General features: G+C 40.5%; 1 protein-coding gene across 1 annotated transcript in view; it reads left to right on the top strand.

Moving 5' to 3' along the window:
* The window catches only part of gps1 (G protein pathway suppressor 1), a 69,734-nt gene that overhangs the window by 31,486 nt on the left and 20,442 nt on the right, over positions 1-17,806 (top strand). Inside the window, exons 4-5 of the mRNA XM_012856952.3 lie at positions 8,909-9,070; positions 15,705-15,840. Of these exons, the coding sequence (XP_012712406.3) occupies positions 8,909-9,070; positions 15,705-15,840 (298 nt within the window). The remainder of the gene's footprint in view (positions 1-8,908; positions 9,071-15,704; positions 15,841-17,806) is intronic.

The raw sequence follows: 17,806 nt of genomic DNA, 5'->3' as shown, positions 1-17,806 counted from the left end.
GCAGGAAGCTTTTTGCCAAAAGATTGAGCAGTTTTTCATTCAGCTGGAAGAAGAGGAGAGATCTGGGTACTGCGCAGAGAGAACTTAAGATTCCAACACATCAGCTGATCAGCGAGTCTCCAACTAGATTGGGATCCCGTTACAAAATTATTGACCTAGTGCTGGAGCAAGAGCGAGCTATTTCTCAGGTCTTGGCCTCAGAAAAAAAACACATCTTGTTCTAACATGGCAAGACGTTGAAGTACTTGAGTCTGTGCAAAAGGCTTTAAAACCACTGGTGGTTTTAAAGGCCTGATACCCTGCTAGACATGGCATCATTAGTGGATCCCAGATTTAAAACAACGTATATCACAACAGAGAAGCTGGAGGAAATCAAGCACAGAGCCATAATGGAGATGGAAGCAGGCGTCATGCTGCCTGACCAGGTTGCAGCAGACTTATCTGCTTTACAGCTGAGTGAAACAGCTGCAGTATCAGATCCCGATGCATCAAAAAAGGAAACACTTGGAAGTTTCTTTAAAAAGGCAAAAACCTCCTCTTCTCAAGCGACATCATCAGTCAGACAGTTGATAAATGCAGAACTGTCTGCATACCGACAGTCTGTGAATGCTGACAGTGAATCTGATCCCCTGCAGTCGTGGCAGGTCCATGAAGAAATATTTCCAAATGTGAAGACTTTGGCAAAAAAGTATCTGTGTGTTCCTGCAACTAGTTCCCCATCAGAAAGGGTATTTAGTAACCTGACTCATGCCAGACGTATGTTGCTCCGCCTAGCTCCACTCACATACATCTGGGACATCGCTCATAGAAAGTGATTTCTCCAACCAATTTTATGGTCTGGCCAATCAGGATGCAGGGCTGGAATTTCTTAGATGTGACGTAGTGGAGACGCGACCATGACGTGAGACTGTTTTGATAGCAATGGCGGCTTGTCGAGGAAGCAAGCGTTAACATTGATGCTATTTCTTCGGTGTTGTCCAATCTACCTAATATTGTTTCATTAAAAGAACATCAGAGAACGGCTCTGAAGGCTTTTGTTGGTGGAAACCATGTTTTCGCCCTTGTTTTCCGACCGGATTTGGCAAGTTTTGTTTTCCGGGGCGCGTCCGCGTCTGCAGCGGGCGCGCCCTGGAGCGGTTAGCGTGAACCATATTAGGAGGCCTTTAGTCCTCAACGCGGTCGGCCCGGGATCGACTCCGACCCGCGGCGCTTTGCCGCCGGTCTTCCCCCCTGTTCCTGTCAGCTCACTGTTAATAAAACGCGTGTCACTAGAGCCGCAAAAACATAAAAGAAAAAAGTTTTTTTTTTTCCTGCGTCGCTCTCATCAGCGTCACGGGTTAGCTTCGGTGTGAGTGGTTGAAATAGCACGTCAATAAAGATGACAGACAAGTGACTTATCCAATCATATGCAAGAATTTTTGATAAGGCCCAGCCTTTAATAAAGGCAATTCCTATGGCGGTGTCCCAGATGTATGTGAGTGGAGCTAGGCGGAGCGACATGCGTCTGGCTTGAGTCAGGTTAGGTATTTAGTACTAGTGTAGTCACATGTCACCTGGCTTCACTTAGACCTGAAGCTGTTGACAGGCTTGTATTTTTGGCACAGGTTTTATGTAGAAACTTGTGCACCTTTTGCATTAATAGCACCGTTCAGGGTTATTTAAGACAGAATCTGGGCTTTGGCTTCTGTGATTACAACTTTCCTGTTTTACTACACTGCATGTGGTGTTTTAAAATCTAGCACATAAAGAGCAATCGTTATTTAAATAATTTTGAGATGCTCTAATACCACCCATTTGTTCTGGGGTTTTCCAGACATTGGCTAAACTTCATTTTGCAATCTTTAGTGGTTTATTGTATAATTTTTTGGCAGTACCTAGAGAGCAATAGAAATATTTTTGAGATGCTCTGAATATGTAGCTGCGCCTGGTCAATTGATTTTACATTCACTGTATAAGCTTTTGTTTGTGGGATTGTCACATTTTTAGTATACACATTTGTATGTCTTAAGCACAAAAGAGCACCTTTTTATTTCAGGTTTATTTGTGTCAGATTTCTCCTTGGTGTTCCTTTTGGCCACTGGAATGTTCTGTTTTTAAGGTCCAGTGTTGACCACGAAAGAGCTCTAATGTGCCAATATGGTAATTTGTGAAAAGCTATCGTTAAAAATGTTTCAAATAAAACATTTTAAATTCATTTTTATTTTGCAAGCAATTTTTCAAACAAAAAAATTTACATATTAATGTGAGATATACCAATGCAACTTTTATTTTTCGAGGTTATTTGAGCATATCGTTATATGTATCGTGGCATAGATGTATAGTGACAAAGATGTTGTGATATTAGATTTTCTTCATATCGCCCTAGTGCATCTTATATATTTTAAATGGTAAATGACATTGACCAACATGAACCAAGTAATAAATATTACCCTCTATAGGTGCAAGAGGGAGCTCTAGGCTTATGAAAACTTTATACTGCACCTTTACCACTTAAAAATTAATTGGAACATTAAGTTATAGACAGCAAAGAGAGAACAGTGTATCCTTCACTGTTCTGTATGCATTCATGCAGTGGAGTGTTGCAGCTTGTATAGCCCAGATCGATACAGAACCCTGTTATTTGGCTGTCAGTGAAGCTAATAATGGCTAGCGCTAGCTTACAGGTCTGTTGCCCGGGAATTTTACACCTTCGCTGATGCACGTGAGCTTTATGTTGCTCTGAAACATCAATCTTATTCTATTAGCATGTGGCCTACCTTCGCTCACGGTCATATTTCAGCGTGATCTTGGCAGCTTTCAGCTTGACACTGATGTGAACTTTCTTGTTATGCTAATTTACCCCAAAGGTCACTGGATGGGTATGAAAAGTTGTGAAATCGCCGCTAGCCTTGCACTTCACGTCACAAATATTACAGTGAGCGTAATCTGCATTCGCATTTTGAACAGTAGAGCCATACTTTTGAGCACTTTCTATTAGCCATGCTTTCTTTGTTTACTGGACCAGCAGCAACGGACGTCAATACGCTCTTGTGTGTTCAATGTTGTCCATGGCATGGAAAATCGGCCAGTCTCCCACTCCCTCAGTGTCACAATGATGCGTTTAGGCACCAAAACGTGGTACTGTTCGATTATATGTGAATTGGTACCAACGGGATTAATGGTTTCCCCCAGTGTTGTGTGACCCCCCCCTTCCCCCCATTGTTTATTTTAAATGCCTCAATGTTTGAGAGCAACATTAACGTTCTCGCCTAGGAGAAAATCTTCTGGTGTAAGTAAGCTAATACGCTAGCTGTTATTAGCTCTTGCAAGCTCGACACACACTATGTTCATGCAGCCACCCTGCTCCACAGTTATGCGAGCACCTCCCGCAACCCACCACGACATCTATTGCCAGGGATTACCCCATATTTTGGAGCAAACCCTGCAGTCGGTACCTATAAAAATACAGAATTTGGCACCCAGCCCTACGTTACAGTAATTTGAGCAACCTAGTAATGACTTAATTGACAGTCTAAATTAGGTCATATAACACGGTTCTGCATGTCTTGTACCAATGTCAGACTGAGGAAGAAGCTTGTGTTTAGAAACTCTGAATCTCATCGCAGAGAAGGTTCATGTGCCGCGTAAAAACTCCGTGCTTTTTCCCATCATCGCAGCTGCCCCGTCCGTGCAACAGGCGACTAGGTTTTCATAGGGCAGATTTTTGGCTTTGAGATAGGAGTCAACAGCCAAAAATATATCCACACCTGTTGTTGTTGTTGTTTCTAGATTTGTAGACATGAGGATATCTTGTTTCAAATCATCGTTATCAATGTATTGTACATAAACGATGAGCACGGCCTCGTCTGCCACTGTTGTCGTCTCATCCAGCTGAATCGCAAAAAGAGTACGACGAAGCGTCTCGTCGAGCTGGTTTTGGCAATCTCCAGCCATTTTGTCGATTCTGTCCTTGATGGTGTTATCCGAGAGTGGGACACTTTTAACTTTGTCCACCGCGTGTGGGCCACACATCCTCTCCACAATTTTTATGCAGGCTGGCTTGATGAGCTGCTCTCCGATATTGTGCGGCTTTTTTGCCTTAGCAATTAATAGTGCGCATTCAAAAGACGCCTCAGTGGCTCTGTGTAAGTCGCCCCCTATTTTCTCAAACTTTTCTGATGTCACCTGATCTTCTTGATAGTGCAAGCCGCTTTTTCCTCTCAAAATATTCCTGAGCTTCACCAATAGTTTCATAGTGTCTGGTCTCCTGATGTCGTTTCAGTTTGCTCGGCTTCATGCTGTCATTAGCTAGCTTCTCACCACAAATTACACATTCTGGTCTGGATTTGTCCGGTCCCTCCATAAAACCAAAGTCCAAGTAACAATTAAGGTATTGCCTTTTCTTTTTAGACCCCGCTGATGAGTCATCTGCACTTCTATGTTTTTGAGCCATATTTAGACATTTGAAGCTAAGATGCTGAGAGCAGGTACACAACCGAGTGCCGCTAGCATAGCCAGTCAGAAGTTCAGAGATCAAAGACGTGCTGGTCATAAATAGCCAAAAATTATTCAACCTTGGACCAAAATATTTAATACAATTTATAAATATTGTAAAATCGATTTGGGTGTGCAGATTTTTTAAATATGATCACAACCATAATTTACTTTTCTTTTTTTTCTTTTTTTTTTAACCATAATTTTCATCACCTCAAAGCAGAGAAAGCTCTGCGCCCTCCCTGTGATCTCTGGGAATCACTGGTTTAAGATATGTAAAGGCCTATATTAAATTAATTTTGCGACCACATCAACAGATTAAATAATTTTTACTTTTTTGGTGTACCAAATTACCCGCGTAATGATGAAATATGTTGTGGACTAAATCCCTGGTGGTGAGAATGTTTAGCTCGGCCTCTGGTTTGTACTAATTTACTAATGGACAGTGTTGAAACCTTTGTACGATAAAACCAATGTAAATGGTGTTCCTCTGTTTTATTTGTCTTTATTCTAATTCTAGAAGTAGAAATTGTGAAATAAATAGCACTATTATTATGTGAAATCGTAATCAGTCTAAACAAAATATAGCAGTTGTTTAGGCGGCACCTAGTGTTCTTATGCTGTATATTATGTAAAAGAAATAACATCTGCTATTTATGCCTGCCTGAATTGCCTCAAATGGTCAACAATCAATGAAAGGAACAATAACAACGAAATATGGTAAAAAGGAAACCCTCACCTTTTCTTTTTCAGACGGCTGTGACTAAGAATCTGAATTTTTAATATCCTACAGTCTTTGCTTTTTCATCTTTCCAGTAGTCTTCAGAACTCCTGCCTGGTACAGAATATTTAGTTTTATAAGAGATTAGGTTTTTGATGATAAATGCATTATACTTCAGAATTAGATGCTATTTTGAGAAGCTAACGTTGGTTACTTACATTTCTCAAGTTCCACAAATCCAAACAGTCTCTCCTGCTTCTTTACAGAACTGCACTCAGAAGCTTTCACCTATTTTAGTGCAGATAATATTTAGTTTCTTAACTGGGACTAGTTTTGTTAAGTATTAATTGTGGTAACGGCAGTATCCCAGTATGAATCGAAATTTAAATCTTGCGCTCCAAGCAAACAGGCACGCACACACGCACCAGAAATCAGAAAGAGGGCGAAATTTAAGGCACTACAATCAATGAGAGTGGAGTTTAAAAAAAAATGCACAGAGCACAGTCACTTGTGCTGCCGATTTAAAGGGGCAGGCAGTCAGACAGCGACAGCAGCAGCCGCTGCGAGAGGAGAAGAAGGGAAGAGTGAGGCACGTTATGTGGATCATGTAACCGGCCACGGTTACCGTGGCACGGTAGATCTAAATTATTATTATTTTGGACATGCACACACACACAAACGCACATACACACACATAAAAAAGAGAGAAAAAAAAACACAGACAAAAGGGCACTTTGGGCATCAAGGGGCAAAGGGGCAGCTGCTCAACCCCCACCCCCACTCCCCCCCTCTGCACGTCCCTGCTTGCAGTATTGTATTACTTGAAAAAGGTCTCTAAATGACAATATTATTTATTGCAATAATTTTTTGAAAGGTTTATCGTCTAGAAAAATGTGTTATCATGACAGGCCTAGGTCTGAATTGAATTGAATTGAACTGTTGAGCCCCAAATTTAAGCTGTTATTCCACTTAGGCAGTTCACTACAAAATGTGGATTCTGATATGGGGACATGGGCAGCCACCCAAGGCGGCTTCTCATCTAGGGCAGCATGAGATCCTCCCCCAGACTGACGATGTTCATAGCGCCTAATGCACTACTCTACCTGTGGGTATTTGGCACCTTCTGCCTGCAGCAATGCATGTAGCTTTCTGCCATGGTTGTCTAGTAAGAGAAGGGAGTGGGAGATGGGAGGACCCTACGCTGGTTCAGTGCCAAAGCACGTTCACCATGGCCAGATTGGATAGTTTACTTGTATGTGGTTGAGTGACTCGTGGCATGATTGTATAGAGGGAGTTTTTTTTCATTGAATTTTCAAAACCCCAAAGAATTTCAGAGAAATGCCAGTTTTGGATACAAGCTTGTAACCAAGAGCACTTTACTGTGGAATCTGAGCAAAGATACCTAAATATGCGCTACATTTCCTCTGTGGTAATGAGCCAACAGTTGAATATGCAGACCTGACAGCAGCGACTGCAGCATCTGTAGTAGGCTACGTTTATTTGGCTTTTTCTCAGTGGAATGAACACATACAGTGCATGAGGGATGTTCATGTGAGCTTCAGTATTGCATAGTCCGCTTATTATAAGCAACTTTTGAGGGTTTTTTTTATTGTGAAGTTGCTTTTTTGGGCTTTGTTTTTTTCCGGCAGAACCCATCTTAAGGCCCATTCATACCTCACGTAAAAGACGGATACGGATACGTGTGGAGTGTTTCATACGTTCTAACCGTCGATTTCGTCCGTATTTTGACACGAAAATTGGGAGCTTACGATTACGGACGAAACGGATCAATACGTAGCAATACTACCGGAAACGGTGGGGGCGCTATTGAGTTTGTAGTACAAAATGTCAACAAAATCACGAAGAAGGTTAGGATTCTGGGCTTTAAACAATGGCGGGATTCGAGGAACGACTTGCGGAGCTTGTCCGCAACTACCCACACATATGATGTGTCGTGTCCGGGGCACAGGGACAAACAAAAAGTTTACTTACGGAGCAAATACAACAAAATCACGTCTTGGACAGTGACGAATCATTGGCGGCCAGCACTGCCACCTAGAGGAAATATTGGTTATTGCGCACCTCAACGGACGGAGGTATGAAGGAGTCAATGGATAGAACGTACGGACAGAAATACGGACGTGTTGGCCAAACGTAGGGTATGAATGGGCCTTTAAAGCCTTAACTGGTTATTGCACTGCGCAACAAGAGCAATAAGAGGGGCTAATATCAACCCCCCCCCCCCCCTCCCATCTTCCTGTACAAATATTTTATTCAGGAAAGGTCTCAGTGTGTATAAGTACCAGCTAAATACATGCATTTGTTATGATCAAAAGCAACCTTTGTATTGCAGTATGGTGGTTTGCTTGTTGGGCTTGTTTTGGGCTTGTTTTCATGGGTCAAGTGGCTTGTTTCTCTCACGAGTGATCGTGTGTGTGTGTAAAGGTGAGAATGTATGTAAGTGTCTGATTACAGTGAGACTAATTACTTTACAGCTTCAAAAAAGAAACAGTTTTTAAGTCTGTTTTTTCAATAAACCCTTAAAATAGGCCTATAATAACAGTATTAGCTGTCATTTTACACGGGTTTAGTGGGGATCTTCCTCAGGTTTGAGCCATTGGGCGAGAGGAGACAACAGTCTTTCTTACCTTTCTGTTAATACTGTTCATTTTGAAGCCTCTACATTTCAACCAACATTTATACTTTTGTACAGTTTAATCTGCATTTCTTGTTTAAAACACAATAGTGTAGTTAGTAGCCACTTATTTGAAGACAGATTGGACTTTACACCAGTTGTGCAATTTATCTTCATTAATCTCTAAATTGTTCTAGAAATAAAGTTCAGACGTTCCTTCAGTTGTGCAGTGAGATTTCTTTATCAAAGTGCCATTATACAAATATTTCCACAAATGTTTTTGTATTGGTACCATTTAGAAATTGTATTTTTTTTAATTTAATTGAATATTTATTTTTTTATTTCTATATTTATTTGTATTTTATACTTTTAACTTGAACAGTATTAATGTGTGTTTGTGTCTTGACGCGTTTGTTTATAGTAATATTTCAAGTGTCTTTAATTTTTCTATGATGTCTGTGGAGATGGTGTTTGTCTGTGTGTGTGGGAGGGTGGGGTTGTTTGCACAGGACGCCAAACAGGCTAGGACCGAACCTGCTTCACAGCTGCCTCAATCTTAAATAGCACTGTTGCAATATGTGAGCAGAATTTAGCCACTCCAGCCATGGAAGTGCAATGGGCAGAATCAACCTTTCCACTTGCATCAAGAATAACCCAGGGCTTTAGTGGAACCTCCCTCAGCTGCTGAGTGCAAAACCTGGACATGAATAGATTTGCAATTAGCACAGGAAAAAAAGGACAACAGCCATAAAACAGGGTAAAATGCAAGTAATGAATGCACCTCCTAGGTGCACTTATGTCCTAGTGAAAGGAGAAAAACTTTACTAAGACTTTGTTAATGGAGAGGACCGACTGTTTATAGGGAATGTTAACTTCCATCCTGGGTGAGAAATGCTTTTTGACTGATTTTACAGTACATTTCTTACCTATTGCTTCTTTAAGCACATTTCACAGAAAATAAATCAAGTGCTGTACAGAAAACCAATTAAAACACTATCAAAATTAAGTGCAGATTAGGAAAAGATAACATTTGTGAGAACTCAATAAAAGTAATATCTCTTCCCTTTTTCTAACTTTAGGGATGTTCAGGGCGTGCCGGACACTGTTCCTGATGGAGGAGTTGTACCTCCATTGGACTCAGCCTGGGCAGAATCTACAAGAAAAAAGGCTCTGCTCAAACTGGAGAAGCTGGATACAGATCTAAAGAACTATAAAGGCAACTCAATCAAAGAGAGCATCAGGTGAGCATTGCTATTATTGATGGGGCTCTTTTAATGTTCTATCACATAATCTAAATACCTATGTGGAGGTAACAGGGAATGGGCACTGACTTTATAACATAAGTACACTACTGTATTTATAGGTAAATACACTATATAAATTCAAAGACAACCGGCTAACTACAACAATCTACTATTACGTCAGAAAAAAAATATTAGAACAGCCCTAAACAGAATGTACAGCTCAAAAAATTTGAATGTCGTGAAAAACTAGATTTTTTTTAAATTAATTAATTTATTTTATTTATATTTTTTGTCACCAATTTCAGAAAGTGAAACGGATACATAAATTTACTTATGTATTTTTTGCACTTTAAAGCACACCTAAAATCCTTAAATTTTCTGAAAAATTTACAGTGCGCCTTATAATCCGGTGCACTTTATATATGATTTCCGTTGTGCTTACTGACTTTTATGTGGTACAATGCACTCAAAAATGAGTTTTAAAATGTGTAAGTATGACTTTCGTAAGCAACAACTCCGCTCAATAGATATTTGGAGCATTACGCTACACTGTGTCACTACCTGATCGGCCCCATAACGGGACCCTTGAAACCTTAATTTGTCGCAAAAAAGTTTTTTTAAGATGTTTTTAGGCAAGAAAGTCAGTTCATTAGTATTATGTAAATAAATTCTGCTTGGCAGTAAATTCTGCTTGGACTTGTCGGAAGCAGCAGAGACCAGCTGACAGGCTGCTTGGCGCATATAGCCTATGTAAAAATGATTTTGCTGTGATCAAAAGTCCATGATACTGTCCTACTCGTTCACAGAGGAAAAATTATACTCATAAAACTCTAAAGGTGTCGTCTGCCCTCCACTTCCATCACCAATCCTTACAGCTCATACTTTTATGGTAAGCCAGACTTTCTCAAACAATACTACGGCTACTCTCTCGGCACCCTGTCTTATGCTTTCTCTAGATCTACAACAACATAAGGCCCATTTACACTACACTTTTTTTAACCGAGCAGAGACCAGTCCGAGCTCTGTAACCGAGATAACTCTTGTGTGTAAACGGTCAGCAGACTGAACTGGACCGCACTAAACATAACCGGACCGTGCTAACTGCAGACCAGTTCCTGAGTAGGTCTCGGCCTGTTTTTTTTTTTTTTTTTTTCTGGCCCGTTTATCTGATAAAGAGCGCATGAGCAGACCGCGTCATCACCTTACAGTCAGCTGACTGTCCGCGTTTTTTCCGCCGTGTCTGGCTGCACGTCCCGATTCACACTCCATTCAGACAATTTTTTTTTTACAGAATCCAAGGACTATTTGCATGCTTTTAGCTTCACAGGAGGTGCTGTTGATATATTCAGCTTCAGCATTATGTCTTGATTTGTGTCTGTGTGTTATGTGAATTCCAAGCTAGTGTCTTACCAAAATTGTATTATGGTTACATGATGACAATAAAGACTTTTGATTCTTGATGCTTTTATTGGCATGAAACCATACTACTAATCATAGATGTTCACTTCTGACCTCAGTCTAGCTTCCACTACTCGTTACCATAACTTCATTGCATGACTCATCAACTTTATTCCCCTGTAGTTGCCACAAATCTGCACATCTCCCTTGTTCTTGAAAATTGGTATTGGTACACACTTCTCCATTCCTCGGGCATGTTCTTGCTCTCTAAGATCTTATTGAACTGCCTAGTAAAAAACTCTGCTGGTTTTTTTTCTTAGTTCCGTACCTCTACATGTACATCACCAGGACCGTCTGACTTTCCACTCATCGTTTTCAATGCTTTCCTTTATTGTTCGTCACTTCCTGATCCACAGTGGTCACTTCTTTTGCGCTTTGTTCTCTCATTTTCCTCATTGATTTACTCTTCAAAGTACTCCTTACATCTTCCTATTACACTTAAACTCACAATTTCCTTTTTCAGCTTCCACCCCTATTCCTCTGCTCTGCCTTTTTCCTCTTCTTCTGTCTCGCTATCAGTCATTTTACACACTTCCATCCTGTGCTGTCTGGCAGCACACTTAGCAACTACTACCTTGGTGATGGCCTTGTGGTTAGAGAGCCAGGTGTCCTGGAGAGGCCCTAAAGGTTGGCAGTTCGAAACTCGGTATGTCACTCTGGGTCCCTGAGCAAGACCTTTGACTACAGAATGCTCCCCCGTCACCACTCAGTTTTGGCAGTACTTTGCTCTCTAAAGCCCGAGGCTCCATCAGAATACCCTTAATAATGGCTTCTAGCTCCCGTTCCTGGCTCCTGTTTCTTGACCTTTCACAGGTTCAACAGTAGGAACACCAGGGAGGAAAGGGGAAGAACACTGGGGAGAAAAGGATCTTGGGACAGTTGTGCCAAATTTGGACAGCCTTTAACTCTGACGTCATTACGTGATGGAAATGCACACGAATGATGTGTGTCCAATCCGGGCCTACAGCCTTCCGAAAATCAACTACAACGTGCGTGCTCTCTTCTTTCCGGACATTTTCATTGATTTCTGTGAGAGGGGCTGTACGTCATGTCATGACTAGGATTGTGGGACCGCACCGGTAATGGACGCTGCAGGGTTCCTAGGCAAAACTAGCTACGGGAGGAAGCTTACAGGATCCTTTTCCTATCTCATTTCTTACTGACTGCACTATTCGGACACTACTTATCTAGGCGACGGCTGACACGCTTCCGCTTTGGGTAAAGAGTCCTTAATCAGATTGAGTCCTATTGTGTAAGATTTTGACACTGGGGGGCACTATCTAGTCGTGCACTAAATGAATTACAAACAACCTCGCTGTTAAGCGCTTAATAATTACTACAGAAGCCGTGGGGTATCATAAATGTAAACATGTCCTCAATGTATTCGGTACCAAGCTACTGGTAATAGCGACGGTCATCATGTGAAATGATTTTTGGCACTTTTGCCAAGTCCACTTGTTTTTTTTTTTTGTTTTTTTTAAGTCGCTTGTAAATTTTTTGGGCTTGCTTATTTGAGATGATTATTGTAATGTGCAATTTGTGTTAAAATGTATGACCTCATCATAGTGTTTGTGTCCCACATTGTCCTTCACAAGCATTCTATTGTCCCACATTTAGTCATTTGAGAGCTGGTCACCCTATATGAAACAGCTACAGAACGGAGGCACCTGTATCCATGGCCGACTGTGTGTGTAACCAGAAATCGTGCATGTGTTTTTATTCAATTCAACTAAAAAATACTTTATTTATCCAAAAGGAAATTAAATATTGATGTAGCTAATTTGGTCAAGAAAGTATTATAGCAGGTGATGATTGTGGGCAGGAATGATCTCCTGTAGCGGTCCGTTTTACAAACAATCTGAAGAAGCCTTTGACTGAAGAGACTGTTTTGCAATGACAATATCATGGAAAGGATGTTCAGGATTGTCCATAATTCTCTTGATTTTATGCTAAATCCATGCATCATCGTCTCCAGGGGGTCAATAATTGTCCCCAGAACAGAAGCCTACTTTTTCATGTTTTTTAGCCTTTTTAGGAGCCTGGCTCTGATGCTGCTGCCCCAACAGATTATAGCAGAGGAGATGACACTCTCAAAAACAGGCTTATAGAAGACATGCAGCATCTTGTTGTAAACCTTGAAGGATCTTAGCTTCCTTAAAATGTACAGTCTGCTCTGTCCATTCTTGTAGATGGCTTCGCAGTTGATTCTCCGGTCCAGTCTGTTGTCAAGATGAACACAGGTGTATTTATATTCCTCAACCACCTCCACTTCTTCTCCCATGGTGGAAATTGGGTTTGATCTAATCCTTTTTCTCCTGAAATCTACAGTCATATCCTTTTTGTTTACATTCAAGATGCTGGATGATTGCTTTCACACCATGCCACCAAGCAGTCCACCAGCTCTCTCTACTCAGTTTCTTGTCCATATCTGAAGTGTAAAGATCAAAAAGGAATGGTGAGAGTACAGTCCCCTGTGGTGCTCCTGTGCTGCTGACCACCTGATTAGACACAGTCTTTCAGTCTCTCAAACCGTGGTCTGTTTGTGAGGTAGTCTATGATCCAGGCGATTGCTGAGGCCTCGACCTGAGTCTTCTGAAATTTCTAACAAAGCAAATCAGGCTGAATTGTGTTAAATGCACTGGAGAAATCAAATAACACGATCCTCACAGTGCTGCCTGCTTTGTCCAGATGTCAGTGGGTTTGTTGAAGCAGGTAAATCAGATCAGAAATACTTTAATAATCCCAGAGATAATTATGATGGTGTCTTCAACTCTATGGCGATAAGCAAACTGTTGGGAGTCCTGATATGTGGTGGTTTGCTTACACTGGTGGGCCGACAGGAGTCTCTCCAGGATCTTCATGATGTGGAATGTCAGGGCAATGGGTCAGTCGTCTTCGTGGATGATGGATGGGTTAGTTTTCTTTGGTACCAGAACCAGACTGGAAGACTTCCACAACAGCGGTACCTTCTCTTGGGTCATGCTTAGATTAAAGAGGTACCGCAGAATCCCACAGAGCTGCTCTGCACAGACCTTCAGGACTCTGGGGATGACACCATCTGGACCTGCAGCCTTGTTCCGGTTCAGTCTCTCCAGCTGCCTTTTCACCTGACTTCTAGAAACAGAAAAGTGGGAGGGGGAGGGAACAGCAGCATCTCCTGATTTGGTTGAAGACAAACTGGTGGAAGCAGAAGAGATGGTTTGAACTTCCTCCTTTTCTCTCTCCTCTATGCTCCTGCTCTGCAGCCATGACTCCTCCTTTTCAACTCCTGTGGGATTTTTGGCTTCAGTTGTCATGTTATTTCTTGTTTTGCGATGTTAATCAGCTGCTCCCTGTTGTAAACCACCATGTTGCTAAGGTTATGCATCATAACAAAAGAGCAAAATATATAAAAGTCCTGCTGCACAGCATCAAATACAAAAATAAATGGTTGTCCAAGAAAAAGCAATTGTTTCCAAGAAAAGCAGGAATGAAGTTGTGAATAAAAAGAAAAAATCTCAATCAAAGTTACAGAGCTACCTCAATGTGCTGCCACCCTGAGTGGTGCAATTCTAGATTTGTCACATAACAACTTGTGTTCACTTGGATAGATATGAACGTCAGAAATTTACAAAAGGACATGGTTGTAGTTGGCCTTGTATGTTCATAGGATGATTTATATTGAATGTGACAGGGAGCCAGTGGAGTTAATGTATAGGTGTTATGTAATTATGCAAGCTGCTGTCTTTTGTACTAGTTGCAGTTTATGGAGGGTTTTCTGTGGGACAGGGAAGGAAGGGAGTTGAAAATGGGAAGTCGAGAGATGAGCGGACTGTGAACCAGTTTGGCAAAAGTGTGAAGGAAGGACTGGCTTGATGCTGCAAAGATGTAAGTAAGTTAACCTGGGTATTTTATGGATGTGGAGAGAGGCTGGAGAGGGCTAACCAGGATGACGCCAAGGCTCTTAAGCTGAAAGATGGGAGAGATACTGGAATTGTCTGCATATTTTGAAACTGACATTTGGTTCAAGTTGACTTTGCACAATACGCAAATGTGGTACACAATGTGGCATGGTATCCATGGCCCCCGCGTTATATGGGCTATATCCTAGAAAAATCCTTTAATCAAATTGATTGGTTTTGCTTTAATTCCTTTACTATGTCCACCTTCCTCCTTTCCATGATGTCAGCCAACTCTCTAGCTTGTCCTATCGTCCCAACATTCAAAGTCCTTATTCTCATCAGACTCTTGCCTGACTCTTTTCTCTCTACCTTAGCCCGGCCAGCCAGATTGATTTATGCCTTAAACACAGCATACCTGTCTGACAAGCCGCCAGTAGAGCTGGATTTTAAAGGCGGGACTAACACTGTCAGCGGAAATGGGTTAGAACCAATCAGATAACAACGGTTATGATGCAAACTCCAAACACACTTTTTTCTTGCTGCCAGAGCAGCCAATCTTTCAGTTCTTAAAGATATATCCAGCTCATTCAGGACAGAGTAATGGGCATAATCAAAACATCTTTCAGTTGCAGCCACCATCCTGACTGTTATGGTTACAGAAAAGCTCTGCTTCATTATGGGTAAAGAGTAACACATTGTAAACTCTCACCTCTTGTGCTGTGATTGATCTGTCAAGTTTAAGACCAGAGAGTCTTAAGTCTGGCCAGACTGACAAGCTGTGTATTGAATACATATGGCCTAAATATGGCTGGCCAGACTGCCTTTGCCTACCAATACATCTTCCTCCTCTCCTTCTTTGTTGACCAACAGTAGCCCAGTTTCCACCGGCACTCTGTCTGTCACGAGCACCCGAAGTGGTCATGGCAGGTAGTCGTTGTTAACCTGGGCCTGGTTGATCTGGTATAAAGAATGACTTGCGTGGAAAATTTGTCAAAGGTTTATTGCCAGATGCCCTTCTTGACGCAAACCTCCGGGCTTGGGACTGGGTCAAAATACAACACAGGACAGTCTGCTCCCTTTAAGGCTGCATTACTTTTACTTTCTGGAATAAATTGCAAAAAAATTGACCTTTTCACGACATTCAAATTTGTTCTTTTCTTTGTTCAAAATGTAAATTATGTTTATCCTCAAAGGAGATTAAATAACCACCGCTTAATTTACACTGGAGTTAGTTTTTTTGTCATGTGATGTCCATTACTTATGCTTTTGTTTCTTTCCTTTTCACAATTTAGAAGAGGCCACGATGATTTGGGGGATCACTATCTGGACTGTGGTGACCTCAGCAATGCCCTAAAATGCTACTCCCGTGCCAGAGATTACTGCACCAGCGCTAAACATGTTATTAACATGTGTCTGAATGTCATTAAGGTATAGCAGAATGGGATTGTAATTCAGTACTGCTGCATTAACATTGTAGACAATAGGTCTGCAAATAACGATTATTTTAATAGTCGACTAACCTATTGATTATTTTTCTGATTAGTCCTCTAATCACTATTATATAACCTCCATTATCGCATTATTAAAAATTACACTGTAGTTGCTTGTAAATATATTTTCTCTCACTAATTGTAGTCTAAACTCCTATGAATGTCCCTTTATTCCGTTGTGTTGCCACTATCCTTTATTTATTACCTTTTTATAAATTAAAAATCAGAAAATATTAATTTTAATTGGGCTGGATGATATGGCTTAATCTCCGATTTTATTTTACCAAATCTGATTAATTCTTTTGCTTTTCTTCCTTTTCATTTCTCAAAAAGAAATTAAAGAAGTTATTTTAAAAACTTGATTTTATTTCAAGCATTTCGTCTGGGAGTTGACCTGAATTCAAAGTGCAACTACAAGCTGGAAAACATGCTTGTGAACAAGATCACAGGTCCAGCCATTGTAAACAATGAAAATATAACGAAGTGCTTGTGATATTACACAATGAGCTAACAGCAGTCGCCACTTCACTTGTGTAACCTTAAAGTAACTTGAAAAAAGTAAATTAATAAATTAAAGTGTCTCGTCTTATGTTAAAACAAATTTCCTCTTTTCAATGTTTTGACAATATGTTTTCCTAAACATATATTCAGCATTGCATGCTATTCTCTTCATGGAAGTCCAATGAGTGCATTTACAAAATAAAATCCAGATTTTCCAAAATATTTAAAGGAGCAATGAGTGAGAAATTTACTGCAAAATGAACCAAAATCATTCTCTCTTTTCACCCGTGATGGAAGCATCGTTCTTTTTAAACAATCGGTTCTCTTGATCAACAATGTCTTAGTCACATTTTTCTCCTTTCAAACCTAGAGGTACGGTGCGGAACTCCTGGGCACAGCGTGTTCATGTTTACTTCCTGGTTCCTGAGCCAATCATATGAAAGTTCCCAAGGGAGCCAATCATATGACAGTTCCCCGGTGTTCCCAAAACAGAGCCCAGCATTTGGTATTTTATCTTGGCAAATGAGCAGCAGCCTGCAAACATGGAAGCCAGTAAGAGAAATGGAACAGAATACATCATACACCTATACTGTGTAAATAAAAAATTTTGTGAGTTTCACATCGTTGAAAGCAAGGCGTTGTGTCTGTGTTGTTCAGATGTGCGACACAAGGTGTCAATATTACTTGCTCCTTTTATCTTAATAAATGGTACATTTGAATTATTCGATTTATCGTCCAATCCTAATTTTAAATTTAACTCGTAATTTGTATTTAATATTCTATCAAAATATATTTGTTACTGTTAAAATGTCAAAAATCTTTTGACCTTCAAGCTTTTAACAATGCTTTGTTTACAAGGATTATGATGTTTGCAGTCAGGCTTGTTCTCTTTTATTAGGTAATATTCCCAGTATAAACATTAAAGAAAGAAGACCGAATTGTTAATTTCCAAATATACTTTCCATTAATCTAGTTGGACATTAAAGTTAAATAAAACTATCCCGTAATGTATCTTCACATTAACTAAACAATTAATCTGAGTGATAAACGACACACTAAAATAAGATGAACATTAACCATTATATCATCTAACTGAGTTAATTGTGTTCAACTTGGGTAAATTAAAAACAGTCTCCCCCAGAGGCACCCAAACTCTGCAGCTGACGGAGCTTGATTCCCCCGCTCAACTGACGACTGGGTGTAGCACATCAAGAACAGGGATAACAATGCAAAGAAATCCTTCTGAGTAACTTAAGCCATATTTTGATAATTCAAGCAGATATTTCAACTTTACACAGCCACATACTTGCCTTAAATCACGCTGAAAGTTAATTTTGCGTTAAAGAAAGTGTGATTTATAAAACTTGGCTCTCACTGTGTTATCTCCTTTCGGCTATGATTAC

The sequence above is a fragment of the Fundulus heteroclitus genome, unplaced genomic scaffold (genome assembly GCF_011125445.2).
Source record: "Fundulus heteroclitus isolate FHET01 unplaced genomic scaffold, MU-UCD_Fhet_4.1 scaffold_139, whole genome shotgun sequence".
Classification (NCBI taxonomy): domain Eukaryota; kingdom Metazoa; phylum Chordata; class Actinopteri; order Cyprinodontiformes; family Fundulidae; genus Fundulus; species Fundulus heteroclitus.
This window is presented reverse-complemented; position numbering and strand designations above follow the sequence as displayed.